We start from the raw sequence: 17,625 nt of genomic DNA on the forward strand, positions 1-17,625 counted from the left end.
CATAGTGGGAGATCGCAAGAACAGCCCCCCAGTGCCAATGGAAGTCCCTTCCACTGGTTCCGGGGAAGCTTCCCGAGGATTCTCCCCCAGCACTGAATCCTAAGCAGTGCGGGAATGTGCAAACTTCCCCCTGCCTTCCCTTCTGGCTCGCCTTCTGTCAGAGAAAGGCCTTTGCAGGATGCATTTCAAAGCGGCTCCAGAAATCTGTTTGTTTTTAGACCATTAGCCATTTCTAATTAAAGGGTCCCCTTCTGCTCTCTTTTAAATTAATTATGCTTCCCTCTTTTTGGGGTCCCGTTTTGATTTCTAATCCAATTATCTTTTTAAATAATTGCTTTATCTCCCTCATCGCTGTGTATTGTACCCCCTTGAAGCCCCTCGGCGATTGTATGGTAATGGCGCTGTAGCTTAAAAAAAAACAACACCTCCTACCCCTCCCCCACCCAGGCCCCTCCACCCCTTCGCACCTTCACTCTGGTTGGGCCTCATCTGGGAGTACTCCGCCGTGCTCAAAAACTTTTCTCCCTTTCTCCTCAAAGGAGAAGAAATGCCTAAAGCCATGCTGGAAATATTTTAAAAACTCTTATTTTGGAGACCTGAACTTGGCTAATGCCCGTACAAGTTTTATTACTTGTAGACTTGGTGTTTGCATGAAGACCTTGATATATGTATTTATTTATTTTTGTCTGTGTTTTTAAAAGTTTAATTTGCTGGTGTATTTCATGCTTTTTCCCTCTCCCATCCTGCATTGTTGTATAAAATATTTTTATTGCAATTTGTTTTATCTGAGAGTAAAATACACTGGATTTAAGAACTTGACTGATGAATGCTTCCACTTGGGTTGGTCAGGGAGGAGAGAAAACTCAGAGCCTTCTACCTGGAAAAGCTGCAGCTGCTTGTCTTGTTTTCTGTGTTTTGTACATGTGTTAATTTTTGTTTTTCCTCTGTAGCGAGCTGTGAGCGGCTTTCCTACCCCAGGGATTTTCATCCACCACACTGCTGGAAGAATTTTTTTTTTCCAAAACAGAAATTTTAAGAGTCACCTTTTAAAAAAACCAAAACACACACACACACAAATATATATATATATATATTAAAAATTGTGTGTGGATAAATTGGAAAACCTTTCCAGCTTTTAGCATGATGTCTTACCTCAAACAGCCCCCCTACGGCATGAATGGGCTGGGGCTGGCAGGACCTGCGATGGATCTTCTGCACCCTTCAGTAGGGTATCCAGGTGAGCAGAATTCCTCTTTCACTTTCACCCTCAGACTCTCGAGCAAGCTAAGCTTGTGAAAGCATTCCAACCCCAGCCAAAGAAGTAGTCGGTCAAATGGGTGCTATTAAACAAAACAGCAATTCTTCCACCTGCTCCAGATGTTACACACAAGAGCAAAAGGGATCTGAGAGGCTAGCACTGCAGCATTGAGTAGATCACTTTCAGACCGTAGCACTGTAACATTTTTCAAATGCAGTTTGCTCTTTCCACAGAAGTGGTCTCCTAATGCTCCTTTACTGGGTTCACTCACTTAAGTCTATGGATTTTAATGGACTTTAGTTCCATGGAAGAATCTTTCAAATTATGACTTAACTTTGGGCCTAGCAACTTAGTTCAAAATAAGTCCCATTAGAGTTTGTGGGAACCACTTCAGTAAAATGTTTAGCATCCAAATGTATGTTGCAAAACTTTCAGTTTTAAAAAAAAAGCTGATTTATTTTTGTTAAGAGTATTAGTGGTGACAATTTCATGGTTAAAACAAGTGAACCTCTGCGTGTATGTAGCTGTGTTTAAAAGCTATATAACTAATAGAAATTCAGAAAAGAACAAAAAGTCAGAAATAAACTTTCCCCATTCCTTGAGATGTTCTTCCTTGATTTTGGTCAGTTTGTATTTTCTTTGAAAGCTAACACCTGAGGGTTAGGGAAGGGGGAACCTTTGGTATTGAACTGGTTGGGCCTACCTGCTGGGAGCAAGACACAAATCCGGGGCCACTTCAAATTTCCCCATAGCTGTTCCTTATCTGGATCTTTTTTTTCTGGAGCGCTACTATAGAAAACATTCTGTCTCTGTTTTTGCTGGTCAGTTAATATGTCCCCTTTCAGACAGGTATTTTGCAAAACCAAGACTTATCTAGAAGAATTAAAAATTTATTAAATAGATATATTTTCTACAACTTTTAAAATTCGTTGTATCCTGATTGACAACGCAATTTAAACTTGAAGGTATTTAAGATAGTAACTGCCTTTGTGGAACTCTTTGCTCCTAATGCACCTAAGTGGAAGTGTCTGGTCTTTAGAAAACTCCTCAATTCTGTTACTTCAGAGTTTAATACCTAATCCTAAACTCACCTGTAATCTGTTGGGACTTAGTAGAATTTATTTAGTTCCACTAATGACATGGAACTTATTTTCTAGTAAAGTGGCACAGGATTGCAGTTTTAAGCTTTTATCTTGTTTACTGAAAAGCAAGCTGCACTTAATTGAATGGAATTAGTGGTAAGAATTATTAGGATTGCAACCTTACTTGGAAGTAAGTCCCATAGACTTCTAAGACTTCCCGTTGTCTCTAAGTGGACAATTTTTGTAAGAATTATGTTGGAAATATGCCAGTCCAGTATTTCTGTGTGACTGAGCTGAGATCTCGAAGTCATCACGCATTTATGACTTCGATTTAACTGGCTTTGTGGATTGGAGGCGACGCTCTTCGCGGACAGTGCTTTGTAAGGCTGTATCCGAAGGCTCCCCATCCGAAGAACTCTCCCCTGTGGTGTGCAGTCAGTTTTACTCCTTTTTATTGTCTGCTGTGTTGTTCATATTTATGTGTGCTAAAACTCAGCAGCTATTTGCTCCTTTTTAAAAAAAACCAACAACTTTGCTCTTGATTCCCACGTTGAGGTTATCCAGGCTGCAGTGATTTAGAAATCGATGTGTTAATAGGACAAGGGTGCCCCATGGCTTGTTACTCCAAGTGTTCAGGGGTTGGTGCGCTGGGGGCGGGGAGGGTTGAGGGAGAGAGAAACTTCTCTCCTCTGGGATCAGGGCGGCTAGCAGAGATCAAATGAGCGAAGGGGGGCAATCTCCACGGTGAGACCTGATGCTAAATGCCCCTTGTCTTTCTGTCCTGCTCCCGTCTCGGGGCCCGCAGCCACCCCTCGGAAGCAGCGCAGGGAACGCACCACCTTCACCCGCTCGCAGCTGGACGTGTTGGAGGCTCTTTTTGCGAAGACCCGCTACCCGGACATCTTTATGAGAGAGGAGGTGGCGCTGAAGATCAACCTGCCAGAGTCCAGAGTCCAGGTCCGGTGGGGGGGTGGGAGAGGAGTGCGGGAAAGGGTTGAGCAGGCTTCTGCCTCGATTGTCTGCTCGCTCTGCCTCTGCTCGTGCAGTGTCTACAGAGCAAGGTCACATTCATGAGGATGGTGTTTGGTGTTTTAACTTTGATTTGGGCGTCCTCTCGGCCTTGCATTCAGACTGGGCGGTGCTATATTCTCCTAGCCTTGTGCCTGAGTCCTCTTGAGCAAAAATTCCTTAGGGCTCGAAACTAGACCCAATAACAGCCTTCTGCAACAAGCCTCGGAAGAAGTCCAATTAAACACGGAGGGACTCCCTTCTGAGTAAAGGTGCACGAAGTAGCACTGTTCCTCCTCTGAACTGCCACCGGAAGTGTCAGTGTGATGAGACAGGCTTTAAAATCGCGGCTACAATCCTGAGCTTTGGGGACTGTATGGAGGAGGAATGGATGGATCCTGTGCCCCTCCCCCTCCTGGAGACTGTGGCTGTGAGACAGTTCTCTTGTTTCTGTAGAAACGTGTCTACTCTTTTTAGGAAGCACTCTTCTCCTTTTCACCAACCACGAGCCTAATGTCCCCATGATAAACACACTTCACTGGGCACAATTCAGAGCATCGGTTCGTCCCAATTAATTTAATTAACAGTATTTATATACCGCTTTTCAACTGAACGTTCACAAAGCGGTTTACAGAGAAAAATCAAATAACTAAATGGCTCCCTGTCCCAAAAGGGCTCACAATCTAAAAAGATGCAAAAAGAACACCAGCAGACAGCCACTAGAACAGACACTGCTGGGGTGAGGTGGGCCAGTTACTCTCCCCCCTGCTAAAAAAAGAAGCACCCACTTGAAAAAGTGCCTCTTACCCAATTAGCAGGGGTAATTCCCATGGAGAGCAATAGGATGAGATCCAAGCCCAAACTGCCTGCCTACGCAGGAGTAAGTCTTAGAGCCTAGGTATGCTCAGAGTGTTTGCATCTGTTTTTATCACAAGTACTTCATTTTGCCAGATTGAGTAAGATTACACAATTGTGTAAGAGTATAAACTACTCCCCTTGACTTCCAAGAAACCCCCTTCCCTGTAAAGTGTCTTGGATTGGAGTGTAAGGCTGTAAGTACTTGGAAGTAAGTTTGATTCAAAGACAAATAAACGTATGTTAAACTCAATCCTCAGAGCAGACTGGCAACTTAATTCTAAATATGCTTGCATCACAATACTTAACATGATTTATTGGAAGTAAGTTTCAGTGGAATTTCCTACCTAGTTAACTGTGTCAAGACTGCCATTTCAGGGCCCAATCCTATCCAATTTTCCAGTGCTGGTGCAGCCATGCTAATGGGGCATTGCATCCTGTAGTGGGAAGGCAGTTCAGAGGCCTCCTCAAGGTATGGGAACATTTGTTCCCTTACCTTGGGGCTGTATTGCAGTTGCAACTGTTGGAAAGTAGGATAGGATTGGGCCCTTACTTGGAAGTAAATTCTTATGAATTTCCTCTGCAAACTGGTAGCAGATGATGCTAGCTTGAGGGGGGGGAGGTGCAGCCTGAAGATTTGTACTTGGAACCCCAGTTGTACAGAGCTGCTTGTGAAGTGCTTCCATTCTCTGCCATAGGACTAAGCGAAACAATAAACAATTTTTACCCTGTTTTGGAGTCTTAGAGCCCAAGCCTATGCATGTCTACTCAGAAGTAAGTTACATTATAGTTAATTGGTCTTACTTCCACGTAAGTGTGGATAGCATTGCAACCTTAGGCTGCAGTCATATAGTCTTTTAGTCATTTAGTCTTACACCCTAAGAGTAAGTCCCCTGGGACTTACTGGGACAGTGAGACTTACTTCTAGGTAGAAATGCAGAGGATTGTGCTGTTACTGATTAAATTATGTGAGAGTCTTCCACTAGTTATTTCCCCTCCCCCCACTTTCCAGTGCACCAGAACTTGCTCTCAGTTGTTGATTTGAGTCTTCCACACAGAGGAAAGTCAGAGGTTGACTGCCAGTGACTAGTTCTCCCTGCACAGAACTTGTTTCTTCATTTGTTGATTCCAAATGACTAAGGCCACAGCAAGCAGCCTCTTAGCAGCTGCTAACTTGTGAGACCATGGGTCAATTGGGGTGAAGGTGTGAATTGTGTGTGTGTGTGTGTGTGTGTTACACATACTGTAGCTCAACAGAATCAGTGGGAGGACAACTTTTTTAAATGTCATTTCAGTGCACAATTCTAAAATCTTCAGAGAAGTAAAGGATGCCCCTCCTTCTTGATTGTCTTGGTGATCATCCAAGAGTTGAGCACAGCTCTAATTTTGCCACTCCTACAGCTGCTACAGAGCCTTTGCAACACAGAGACCAAGGAAGCCAGTTCCTTTTTGAAACTCCTTTTGTAAAGAAGGGCCTTCCTTGTTTTCTTCGAAGTTTTTCTAGTGAGACTTTGACCAAATCTTTACAATCCTCTGGGATGGCTCACTCAACCTATGGTCCACCTTACCTCTAAGATCTGCCACCACTTGCTGAATCCAACTGTAAGGTGTGCCCTCTGGGAACCCCTAGAAATGGAGATGTTAAGGAAAGGCCATAGGAACTACTTCCTAACAATTCCCCTGAAGGTTTGGTTTGGGAAGGTGCTAGTGACTGGGAAAGACTGGTAGCAAGCAAACCAGTTCTTGAGGGTGCCTGTGTGTGGCATTAAAAACAACCACACCTTAGCCATGCAAGTCGGAGTCTTCCTAATTAGTAATTGTCAAGTCTGTGTCCTCTTTTCTTTGAAAATCACTTCTAGTTTTATATATCTTTTTCTATATGGAAAACATTTATGTGAAGGAAAAAGTATGAAAATGGTATGCTTTACATGTGATTATTCTAGCAAGCGCCTATACCAGGAAGTTGTGATAGACTGCACATACGTGTAGTCTATGCAGTTGCCATGTATTGATTGACTTAAAATTGTCATGCATTTTTCTACAAGCTGTATTTGTAGGATAGTCATAATATTCTAAGTGGCCCTGAGAGCCACTTATTGGAAAGTAACTTGCTCTGATCAACCTGCCCTCTGAAGGACACTTTGAATTAGTTTCATTTTCTATTCTGTTTTGAGACTTACATTTATTTTTAAGTATTTTGGGTAAGGTTATTAGCTGCTTTTTTCCTGTTTGGGAGGCACAAAGTTATATCATTTGCATTGTGCATTTAGAGACTGAAGTCCGTAGAGGCCTGTCCATAGATCACAAGGGAACCTGAATCAGAGGAACAACCTTTGGAGAGAATTACAGACCTCTCAAAATGTGTCCTGGTCATGCCAGGACACATCAAGAGGATTGAGACCTCCTATACTGATCTCGAAGTTCTCAAGCAGCCTGGCTTTTGAAGGGATACTTCAATTAGAAATGGTTAATGGTCTAAAAGCAAACAGATTTTTGGAAACACTTTGCAATTCGTATTTGAAAGGCAACTGTTTTACTCTGACAAACAGTAAACCATAAGGAAAGATACAGGAGGCAACAGAGTAAATACAGTACATTGCTCTACCTTGTCCTACAGGGAATGAATAGAATGAGCAAAATCATTTAAGTGAGAGAGATGCACACTGTGATTGGGCTGGCGCAAAGAACAGCCATATCTTGGAAGTGAACTGTGTAAGAGGCAAGACAATGTTTTTCACGCTGTCAGACAACAGGTGAGGCTATCTAGTGTGGGTGGCATTCAACAAGGCAGTGTCCTGGAACTTTGTACTGGGAATATTTATTTGAAAAACTGGGTGTTATCCAGTGCTTAATGCAACTGGGTGATGACTATGCCATACTCCCTTGGCAATGTGGGATGGATGTTATGCTAATTACAGCATAATTTTCTTTTTGGAAGAGAACTCTGATGTGAAAGAACAGTTCTCTAGTGAAGATGTTCTCTAGTTGATGGGTGAACTGAATATTAAGGAAAAAGCAGCCCAGATTTCAGAGGTTACTGGAAGTATATATGCATCTGATGATATGAACTCAAGTCCATGAAAGCATATGCTGAAATAAATGGATTAATCTTTAAGGTGGCACAGTATTCTTTGTTTTTGCTGCAACACAGAGTAATATGGCTACCCCTTTATAAACTGGAAGCAAATGGTGTGGATAACTTTTCAATGGCAAAACTTTTCTGATTCACACTCAGCTGGGATGAAATGTGTACAGTAGGCTTCGAAGAGTTCTTAGATGTATTTATTTAGTGATGTGTGTTCGGTATAGTTTGAAAAATGCAGAAGAGGCAGCTGAGGGAGTGATCAGTGGAGGTAGTGTAATAATTCATGATAGGACAAGTTGTATTGGACGCAGTGCACTTTTGGTTTTGAATTTACAGGCTGAAGGATGAAGAACGTCACATAAAAAGAATACTGATTTGCTCTTTAGTCATCACACATATAATTTCAGGAATAATACTAAGGATGCAATTTACTTTATTATTATTATTTAACCTTTATTGGCTTAAAGGATGCAATTTACTTAAGAAAGGTGTGTGAGTGGCTTGGGAGACGGGTGAATGACCAGACATCATGCTACATTTGTGGGGCAGCTGGCACAGTTGGGCTGAGTCTCCTGCAAGTAAAGATGTGGCTCCTGTATGAGGATGTTGATGGTTAACCTGTCAAGAATGGGTTAAGCTTGTTGTGGAAGGAGTCGTGATTCTACAGAAAGCTTTCAGGGTGATCAAGCTCAGTTGGAAGAGCAAGGTCTGGTTCCCCATCCCGTAGATATGGGAAGATAGGTATAGCAGGTGGCTGCTATTTCACGACTGGGCACTGTACTGAGGAAGCCGTGCAATCCTTGTATTGCCTATATACTTGTAGCTTTGGCTTCTTGAAAGTCTTCAGTGCCAGTGAATCGTTCTTGCTGAGTATTCTTAGGAATGGATTTTACTGGTCATTAGCAGCTGAAGGTGCTTCGAACATGCCAAGCTAGATGCTGCACTAATTTTAGGACACAAGAACAGGCAAATACAAGGGCAGTGTTGGAGGAATGGGTGTAGCTACTCCTCTTCCCACTTTTGACAGTATGGTATTAGGAGTGTGAGATCAGCTGCCCTGTGTCCATAATTGTCTGCACAACCAGTCTCATGGAGAATTAGCTGGGAAGCTGTGTGTGGTCAGATGTGCTTTATTAGGTGAGAGACTGTTGGGTGGGTGATGGAGACTGGCCAATGCTCGGAGGTGGACTCAATCAGACCAGTGCTTGAGAGGAGGGCAGCATTTATTTAGCAGCGTTGAGAGATGTGTGTGTTTAATGGGAAGTGGGTGGCATGCCAAGCAGTGTGGCGTCTGGCGTTGCCTTGGCTAGGATACGGGTTTGCGCAGGGCAGGTGGATGAAGTGCAAGATGACAGTCCCTGCTTGGGAAATTCCTCATCCGTAATTGGTTGGGTGGGTTCTTCTGCTCTGAGTAGCACCACCCATGACGTGCAATGTCCACTCCTGATCCCGCTTGACGGAAGGGGTGTGTAAGAGGTTCAGATGCTGGTGGTGGTGCGGACTGGGGAGAATGGGCTGTGCTTGATTAGCGGGGTGGTGGTCACGGACTTGAACGAACAGGGGCGAGACCTGATTAACCTGGGTTCCTGCTTAAACGCCCCTTTCCACACTCTCTGCAAGACTGGTATCATTTGACAGTCCTCTCTCTCTGGTCGTGGCCGTGCAGTGCTGTTGGAATCAGGGACCTGCGGTGGGTGGGGAGGCAGGGGAGGCAGAGCCGCCCCACCGGAGTCCTTCGAGAAGCTCCGCTGCCTACCGTGTGAGGCACCCGCAAGGAGGGAGAGATTGTGGAACTCGTGGGTTGTGAGTGCTGGGGTGCCTCCCACGGCGGTGACACTTTTCGAAGGACTTCGGTGGGGCGGCTCTGCCTCCCCTGCCTCCCCACCCACCGCAGGTCCCTGATTCCAACAGCACTGCACGGCCACGACCAGAGAGAGAGGACTGTCAAATGATACCAGTCTTGCAGAGAGTGCTTGGGTTGTGGGTGCTTGGGTGCCTCACACAGCGACTTTTCTAAGGACTCTGGGGAGGCACTGCCTCACCTTCCTCCCCACGCGCCACAGGTCCCTGGTTGGAATTGATAGTGGAGGGGGCTCAAGAGCCGGTGAGGATGTGGGATGGGGGAGGAGTGTGGCAGGGCTGGCGCTGGCGCAGGGGGGAGCGGCTGGGCTGGGGGCTTTCTTGCTTGAGGGGGCGCCCTGCTGCAGCCTTGCGGGGAACTGACGGCCGTGCCTCTCCCTGCCTCCCCTGCAGGTCTGGTTCAAGAACCGGCGCGCCAAGTGCCGGCAGCAGCAGCAGAGCGGCAGCGGCGCCAAGAGCCGGCCGGCCAAGAAGAAGTCTTCGCCGGCGCGGGAGAGCTCGGGCTCCGAGAGCAGCGGCCAGTTCACGCCGCCCGCCGTCTCCAGCTCCGCCTCGTCGTCCTCGTCCAGCTCCAACTCCTCGGGCCCCGCGACGGGGGCGACCAGCTTGAGCAACCCCTCCGGCTCGGCGTCCGCCCCGTCGGGGGCGTCCCTGAGCAGCGCGCCGTCGGCGGTGGCTGCCTCGTCCATCTGGAGCCCCGCGTCCATCTCGCCCAGCGCGGTGCCGGAGCCTCTGGCGCCCAGCGGCGCGTCCTGCATGCAGCGCCCGGTGTCCGGCGCCTCCTCCGCCTCCTACCCCATGTCCTACGGGCAGGGCGGGGGCTACGGGCAGGGCTACCCGGCGCCCCCGCCGCCCTCGTCGTCCTACTTCAGCGGGGTGGACTGCGGCTCCTACCTGCCCATGCACTCCCACCCGCACGCCCACCCGCACCAGCTCAGCCCCATGGCGCCCTCCTCCATGGCCGGCGCGCACCCCCACGCCCACCACCCGCTCGGCCAGAACTCCAGCCACCACCACCATCACCATCACCACCACCACCAGCCGGGCTACGGGGGCACCGGGCTGGCCTTCAACTCCTCCGACTGCCTGGACTACAAGGAACCCGCCACAGCCGCAGCCTCCTCCTGGAAGCTCAACTTCAACTCCCCCGACTGCCTGGACTACAAGGATCAGGCCTCCTGGCGCTTCCAGGTCCTGTGAGGGCCACGGGGGGAGGGCAGCAGAGCTGGTCTCCATCCCCGACCACCCTCCTCCACCCCGTCCAGCCCCGTCGTCTTCTGCGCCCCAAGGACGGTCCCCCCTCTCTGTTCCTGCACCGTCACCAGCCAGCCGAGGAGCCTCTCCCCCCCCCCCAAGATCTGCTCCTCTCCCACTCAGAGCAGTTGCCCACATTGCTCTTTTTGTAAGGGAAGGAAAAGAGAGCGGCGCCCTCCCCGACTCACCCGCCCAGCGCGCCCCTTCCCCTTAACCCAACACGTGGCTCAAGGCTGCTGGATCAGACCTGCTGCTCTGCTGGACGCTCCTCCTGACTCGTGGGGTGTTATTTATTCGCTGCCTGGGATTATGCTCCACGTGGTACTCCTGTTTTTACTCCTGAACGGAAGGAGACTTCGAGGCGAGATCCATTCCGAGCGGAGATGTCGCCCTTGGACGCCCAGGAGCCCCCGCCCCGCCTCCCCTTCCCAGGCGTTTCGCTACCCGTAGCTTCGCGAGGCCCACTCGTGTCCGTGGAAAGACGGGAGCGCCTTTGGCTCTCTGGCTGGCTGGCTGGCTGCAGGTTTCTGTGTATAGTTCCCGACCTCCCTGGAGACTCTTTTGCTCCCCCTCTCCGAGTTCTCTCTGTAGGATCGGATTGCAGAAAGCGGCAGGAATGATTGTGTGTGTATATAGTGTATGTTGAGGTCCGTTCCAGCGACCCTTTTATTTCATTTTTTTAACTTTTAGTTGACGGTGAACTTTGAGCTGGGGTCTACCAGGCAGGCAGGAGCGCCCCCTCCCCCGCTTCTTTCTCACTCCTTGGCTCAGTGGGCGGAAGATGTAAGCTGGGAAGGAGAGAGATGGAAAGGTTGGCTAGACGTGCGCGGTGGGGGAGAGATGCACGTCGAGGGTGGGGAGGGCAAAGAAGAGGTTGGTTGGAAATGGGGGGGGAGAGGTAGGAATGTGCCAATGGAAGAACCAGGACGGTCCAGCTCACTTCAGCCCTCCTTCCTGGGGCGCAGTCCTGTCTCCACCCATCACCTTTGTCCCCAACTGTTTCTGGCCCGCTTCGCTGCTGGGGAGGGAGAGAGAAATCCCTGTAAAGTTGATTATTTACTCCGTTAATCCCACAGTCGCCTGTTGAAATGTAAGGCAGATCCTTCCCCTCGATCTACATATCCCTCTAATAAAATTCAAACTAATGCAAGCCCTGGTGTGTGTCGTCCTTGGCCTAGGAGGGGAGGCGAGCAGGGGGGCGCGGGGGCTCCCTCCCTTCGGCGCCCTCGTCTGGGGGTCCTTCCTGCGGCAGGCACATCAGAACGGATCGAGTTTATTTCCAGGAACGGGGGGGAGGGAGCGCCGGTCCGCTGCACTTGATCTCACGGAGCTGCCTTTGAATGACTGTAATTGGATTGGCGTCCAACCAAAACCTGGATGGGTTATACACGCATTAAAAGTGGCGTGAAGGCGTCTCCTTCCCACCCCCACCCCCGGCCCTTCCTGCCTTTGGGAAGGCACCAAAGTGACCCGGCCCGGCCTCCCCCTCTCCAGGGACTCCAGCCGGGCAGCAGAAGCTTGGCACTAGCCTTCCCGTTTTAATGTGCCCTCAAACGCTCCTTGTTCCCTGCAGCTCGAGGGCCGGGGCCTCTGGATCCTGGGGCGGTGCTGGCCCTCGCTTGCTGCAAACAGTCCGCCGCTGTCCAATTGACTGGGCGCTTTCTAGCTGAGCGCTGCCAAGAAGTGACTTTAGTCGTTGTTTGCGCGACGGCTTCCAAATCCACCCACTTGGCTCCTTCCACCACCAGGAGACCCAAGAAAATTCGAAGCCAACATAGGATAGATGGCGATGTTGCCATCATTGCCCTTAAGGCCAGGATCCCTTCAATACCAAGCACAGTCAAGGGGGAAATTCATAGCCCACTGAAAGCTCCCCCGAATTAATGGAGCCAGATAGCGCTAACTTACTTAGAAGTCAGGCCCGCGGGTTCTAACGGAGTTTTTTCCCCAAGGAAATCAATGTACGAACACAGTCTCCAATTGGAAGTAACTTAGGGCCCAATTCTGTCCAACTTTCCAGCTGCAATGCAGCCCCAAAGCAAGGGAACAAACGTTCCCTTGTCTTGAGGAGGCACCTATGCAGCGCATGTCCCATTGCGGGAAAGTTGGATGGGATTGGGCCCTTACTCTTTGACGATAACGCTAAAAAAGATTTCCCTTAAAAAATGAATCTGGTTTTGGGTTTTATTTCACGTGTCCAGAACACTGGTTTAAACAAACCCATTAAGAGAGAAAGCAGAGAAAAAATACTAATTTTTTAAAGGTAAAGTCACCTAAAACGAAGGGGCAGGGAAGGTAGTCTCTGAGTTACAATAGAGCCAAATGTTTCTGCGAAGTTTTTGAGTGGAGAAACATCAGGAGGGAAAGGGGACGAACTGCTGGGTTGCAAACATGGAGCTTACAAGTTTTTGTGCTTGTACCAAAAAATTATACTTAGCTCTGATCAGTTGAAACTCAGGATCTCACTGCCTAGACAGACACCCGGATTAATTAACCTATTAATTATTACTAAATAATTAATTTTGCTCATTAATGAAGCATACAATCTAGGCAACCGTTGTAATCCAGTTTTGGGTCTGAGGTCTACCTGCGATATAATCCCGGTTCAGCATCGATTCTTTTTTTTTTCTCCTCTTGGAAGTGCAGTTAACAGGAATGGAATTTAAAATTAGGGGGTTGAAGATTAACGTAGATGGCTGTTTTGGAGTTATCCTTATTTGCCTTGCTGTAACCCACACTTGCCTGTTCGAGATGTTTGAGTTGCTAAGCTGAGGTATCATCAGTTGATCCTGAAGTTCAATGAATTTGAAGGGGGGGAAATGGCACAATTAAATAAGAGAATAATCCTATGCGGGTCTACTCAGAAGTATAGTCAATGAGTCTTACTTCCAGGCAGGGCCTAGGAGAGGGGGGTAATTTGTACCCGGGCCCAGGGTCAAAAGGGGGGCCCAGGAGCCAAAGGAGGGGGCCCAGAAATTTCCTGGGATCTTACATTTTCCTATCTACTCAGACTTACTGCCCTTACAGGATGCTGGGGACACTAAAATGACTGGTGATGCTACTGATGCCACACCGGTGGGTAGACCTGGGCTCCAAAGACTTCTCCATCTGTTTCTCCCCTCCCCGCCCCCTGCTTCGCCCCTATTCTGCTCCACCGTCACCACCCAGCCCCGCTCTTTCACCCCTCCCCCTTCGCAAAGGGACCCAGAAGAAACCTGATTAAATTCCTCTCAGAGGCCCTGCTCCCAGGTAAGTGTGCATAGGATTGCAGCCTAAGGGCCCAATCCTATCCAACTTTCCAGCGCCGGTGCAGCCATGCCAATGGGGAGGCAGTCACGGAGGTCTCCTCAAGGAAAGTGAGTGCTTTTCCCCTTACCCCAGGGCCGCAACGATTGCAGCTGCCACGATGCTCCAAAGTTGGATAGGATCAGGCCCTGACAGCCGAATCCTGGGAGTAAGCCCCATTAAGTAAATGGGATTTACTTCTGCGTGGGCATGCCTAGGATTGGGCTGTGAGTTTTCTAACCCAGCGTAAACTATGGATAGATAGTGTGTTGGACGTGGTTCTTGGACAACGCCTCCCGCTCCCTCTCTCTCTGCCTCTCTCCAACTAGATCCCCCAAGGATGCTCCAGCAAGTCCATTCGTAGCCTGGAGATGCGATCAGACACCAGTCCCTGCCTGAGTCCCGCTGAGCGCCGACTGGCGACGCGACAGTTTGCCTTCTGGACCCCAAGTGGCAGCAGAGTCCCAGCACAGCCCCGGGACCAGGCGGGCTATCGCTGCGTGGCACTGGTTGTGCTTCGACGTCGCCCACTACAGGGACCCGCAGCTGAAAACAGGCAGGCTCCTCTTCCCTCCGCTGAGCCTCCAGTGCGCGCGTAAAAGCACGCTGGGAACGGCAGGGCAGGCGACCCCTCTGAGAGCCGGGCGACCCCCTCAGGTGGCTCTCCAGCCAGTGCTGTCCGCTTCCATTCTGGTAAGCGCCAGCCAGCCAAGGCGCCTACTCCGCTGGTCCTGGTGCTGGGGAAGGAAGCAGGGTGGGGCTCATTAAATGGCGACAGGCGGCACTCGCCAGAGGTGTCCTGGGATGAGCCAGCCCCGCTGCTCGTCCCTAAACCACGATCCGGCTGGGATCACGCCAGGGGACGTGCTGGGGGAAGCGGAGGCAAGAGACGCCTTCACGCCTGGCGAGCACCAGCCGGGCCGGCAGCCGTCCAGGCTGCAACCCGGAGCCTCTCATCCCATCCCTGCCTCCCTCCTCCAAGCTCCGCCTGAGCCCGGCTTGTGGTGGCCCCGAAATCTGTTTGCAAACCCCACGTTTGATCTGGAATGTGTGAAGTAGTCATCGAGTGTGCATCAGAGCGTGTACAGAGTGCGGTTTCTTCCACCACACACACAGGCACTCGTGTACCTCGAGAATTAAAGGGGTTCCATGTCAACCGGTGAGCTTTCCCGGCAGGCCTGAGCTCCGGAACCTCTGATTTAAGTGCTTCGGGTCACTGCACCTTTTAGCCTTCCTGCTTCCCCCTGGCACCGCCTTTGTTCACTCTGCGCCAGGCCCCCAGCACGAAGAGGGGTCTGGGAAGAAGAGAGGCAAAACATGCTAGGCTGGTCTTAATTTAGGATTGCAATTCAGGCTGCAATCCTATGCACGCTTTCCTGGGAGTAAGCCCCACTGAACACAATGGACCTAACTTCTGAGTAGACCTCCATAGGATGGGCAGTGAGAGCAGAAGGCGGCCAAAGCAGTTCTCCTCGGATCTCCGCGAGAGAAAAGGGATAGGCTGACCGGCTTCGTTCAACGACGGCTGAACAGTCAGGGAAGGAAACCTGGAAGGGCCCAGACGGGGAGAGTCGGCGCCCCGTTCCCGGTTTCTCGTGGTGGCAGCCCTGTTGGGTGCAAATTCAACCTGGGAGGCGAAGGTGTGCGGGGAGGTGAGGCGGCCCAGGGAAGCTGTCCAAGGACGCGCCTCGAGTGGTATCAGTGCAATTTTCACTACTTTTAATTGTTGTTTCTAGCCGCTTTAACAACTTAGCCTTTGAAAAATGGTGTCGAAAGAAGACAGACCGAAGCCCATCCAATGAAATGGGAGACAGACTCCCTTCGCAGGGTGCCAGCCAGGAAAAACGTCCCTCTCCAAGAGACACCGAGTCCCCACAGCCGTCCCCACCCCCTGCTCGTCCCTGCCTGCTCTTTTTGGACCTGATCTGCGCGCCTAGCTGGAATGACCCCCCCCTTCTGGCAAGCAGGGGCAGTGCGGAAGGGCACGCGATCTCAGCGGAGCAGCGGACCCCCAACCAGGACCGTGGTGACCTCTGAGTAGGGCCCGCGTCCCAGGAAGGACCTGCCAGTGTTCACCCCCCACTCAGAGGATGGGGGTGGCTAGTCGTTGAGTACGACGTAACAGCGGAGAAGAGTGGCTGCAGGTGGACTTTCCCTCGCCCACCCTCCTTTGCTCACTGAGCGGGAGGTCGAGTGCCAGGCGAGCGCCAGCAGCCCGGCTCGACGGGGCCCCCCAGGGCCGCAGCAGAAGGAAGCGAGATGCTTTCCCCCCGGGCGAAGGAGGGGAGGGAAGGGGAAGGAGCGCCCAGCCAGGAACAACCTGTTCTGCCATCCGGAGGCAGGCAGGCGGGGGGGGGGGGGCAGGGCGTGGAGGAGACACGGGCGCAGGGTGCGCTCTGTGCCTTGACCCGACCTGGCCTCTTTCGCTCCCGGGGCCTCGGAGGAAGGACTCCGCCCTCCCCGGCTGACTGTCGGCTCTTGCGCACGCCCTTCTCCAGCCCGGGCCCCGGCGCAGAGCCTTCTCTAGCGGCCCTCCCAGGCGACAGAGGCGGCAGCCGGCAGCCGACGCGCCGGTCCAGCCCCCTGGGAGCGCTCCGAGCCGGGCGCCAGCGCAGTTCCGCGCCGTCCAGTTCGCCTTCTCGCGGGTCCCGAGCCAGGGCGCAAGGAAGGCAGTCGCAGCAGGGGAAGTCAGCCTCCGCTGGGGAAGGCGCCCGCTGCGGGGGCTGGAGGGTCGGGGCACCAGGGGAGGGAGCCCCCTGCACGCCTCCCCCCAGCAGCCCGGCTCTTCTCTCCTCCTCCTGCCAGCCCGGGTGTGGCATCGCTGGGGGGGAGAAGCGCTGCAAACCGCAGAGCCTGGGCGGGGAGCAACACCCAAGGCCCGGGACTTGCCCGCCCGGGGAGGGAGGCCCGCTGCGCGCCCGGCCAGAAGCGCACCTGGGACGCGGCCGGGTGGCGCAGGCGGGAAAGCGCGCGGGGAGGGCGGAGGGGGAGAGGCGCCTGCGAGCTGGCGGGGAAGAAACACACGGCGTGCCCGTGGACACCCAGCAGCTGCTTTCCCTGCTCCCAGGGAGTCCCCCGGTTCTTCTGAGAAGCGCTGCTCGGCCCGTCCCTCCCTCCCTCCTGGAAACCTTTCCAGGCACCATCCAAAGAGGATGGCAGCTTCTCCCGCCAGTCTCGACCAGGGATGTGCGGTGGGTGGGAGGTAGGTGAGGCAGAGCCTCCCCACCGGAGTCCTTCGAAGAGCGCTGCCACACGCGTGGAGCGAGGGGGGAGGGAGTGCAGAGCGGGGAGCGCGTGGGTTGTGGGGCACCTCACACGGTGGCAGCGCTTTTCGAAGGACTCCTGTGGGGAGGCTCTGCCTCACCTACCTCCCACCCACCGCACATCCCTGGTCTCTACCCGCTTCAGGTTTGAAGGAGCAGGCAGGTTCAGCCCGTTAACTGCCTATTAACTTCCCTTTCAGCGCCCAGGTGAGGCTGGCCCTGTTGGCGCCCAAGGCTCCCCTGGCCCGAAGCCACCCTCAGCCGACACCTCCAGAGGGTGCCACAAAATTTCATGGTCTGGTATAAAACTGGGAAGAAGCCGGTTCGGTCTGCTTATCCACCGCAATAAACCTGCTGGGTTGTCATCATTGAACCGGTTCCTAGAACGCCAGGCCGATGGGACTCCATTCAGGAGCGAGTCCAGAGCCTCCTGGGGCCAGGGCTCGCCCGCCCGCGAAGTGTCGTCACGTGGAGGCAACACTTGGACAACCTCCTGCAGTGCCACCAAGACTTACACGTGCAAGCGGGATAGTGTATCAACCGGGAATGAGACTGTGAACCCAATCGTATGCATGTCTACAATGACTAAGTCCCATTATAGTCAATGGGCCTACTCCCAGGAAAGCGTGGATAGGATTGCAGCCAAATAGCCCAAACCTATGCATGTCTACTCAG

General features: G+C 51.7%; 1 protein-coding gene across 3 annotated transcripts; it reads left to right on the forward strand.

Annotated features, from left to right (window-relative positions):
- Positions 1-1,140: 1,140 nt before the first annotated feature.
- Positions 1,141-10,348, forward strand: OTX1 (orthodenticle homeobox 1). 3 transcript variants are annotated; one of them, XM_066638032.1, is made up of 4 exons: positions 1,141-1,241; positions 3,090-3,297; positions 9,542-9,702; positions 9,808-10,348. In XM_066638032.1, the coding sequence occupies exons 1-4, from the start codon at positions 1,141-1,143 to the stop codon at positions 10,346-10,348; spliced, it is 1,011 nt and encodes a 336-aa protein (XP_066494129.1). The 3 variants fall into 3 exon arrangements, with proteins under 3 accessions (XP_066494129.1, XP_066494131.1, XP_066494128.1); XM_066638034.1 differs by having other exon boundaries at positions 1,141-1,237; positions 3,146-3,297; XM_066638031.1 differs by having other exon boundaries at positions 1,141-1,237; positions 3,146-3,297; positions 9,542-10,348.
- The last annotated feature ends 7,277 nt before the right edge of the window (positions 10,349-17,625 follow it).

The sequence above is a fragment of the Tiliqua scincoides genome, chromosome 1 (genome assembly GCF_035046505.1).
Source record: "Tiliqua scincoides isolate rTilSci1 chromosome 1, rTilSci1.hap2, whole genome shotgun sequence".
NCBI lineage: Eukaryota > Metazoa > Chordata > Lepidosauria > Squamata > Scincidae > Tiliqua > Tiliqua scincoides.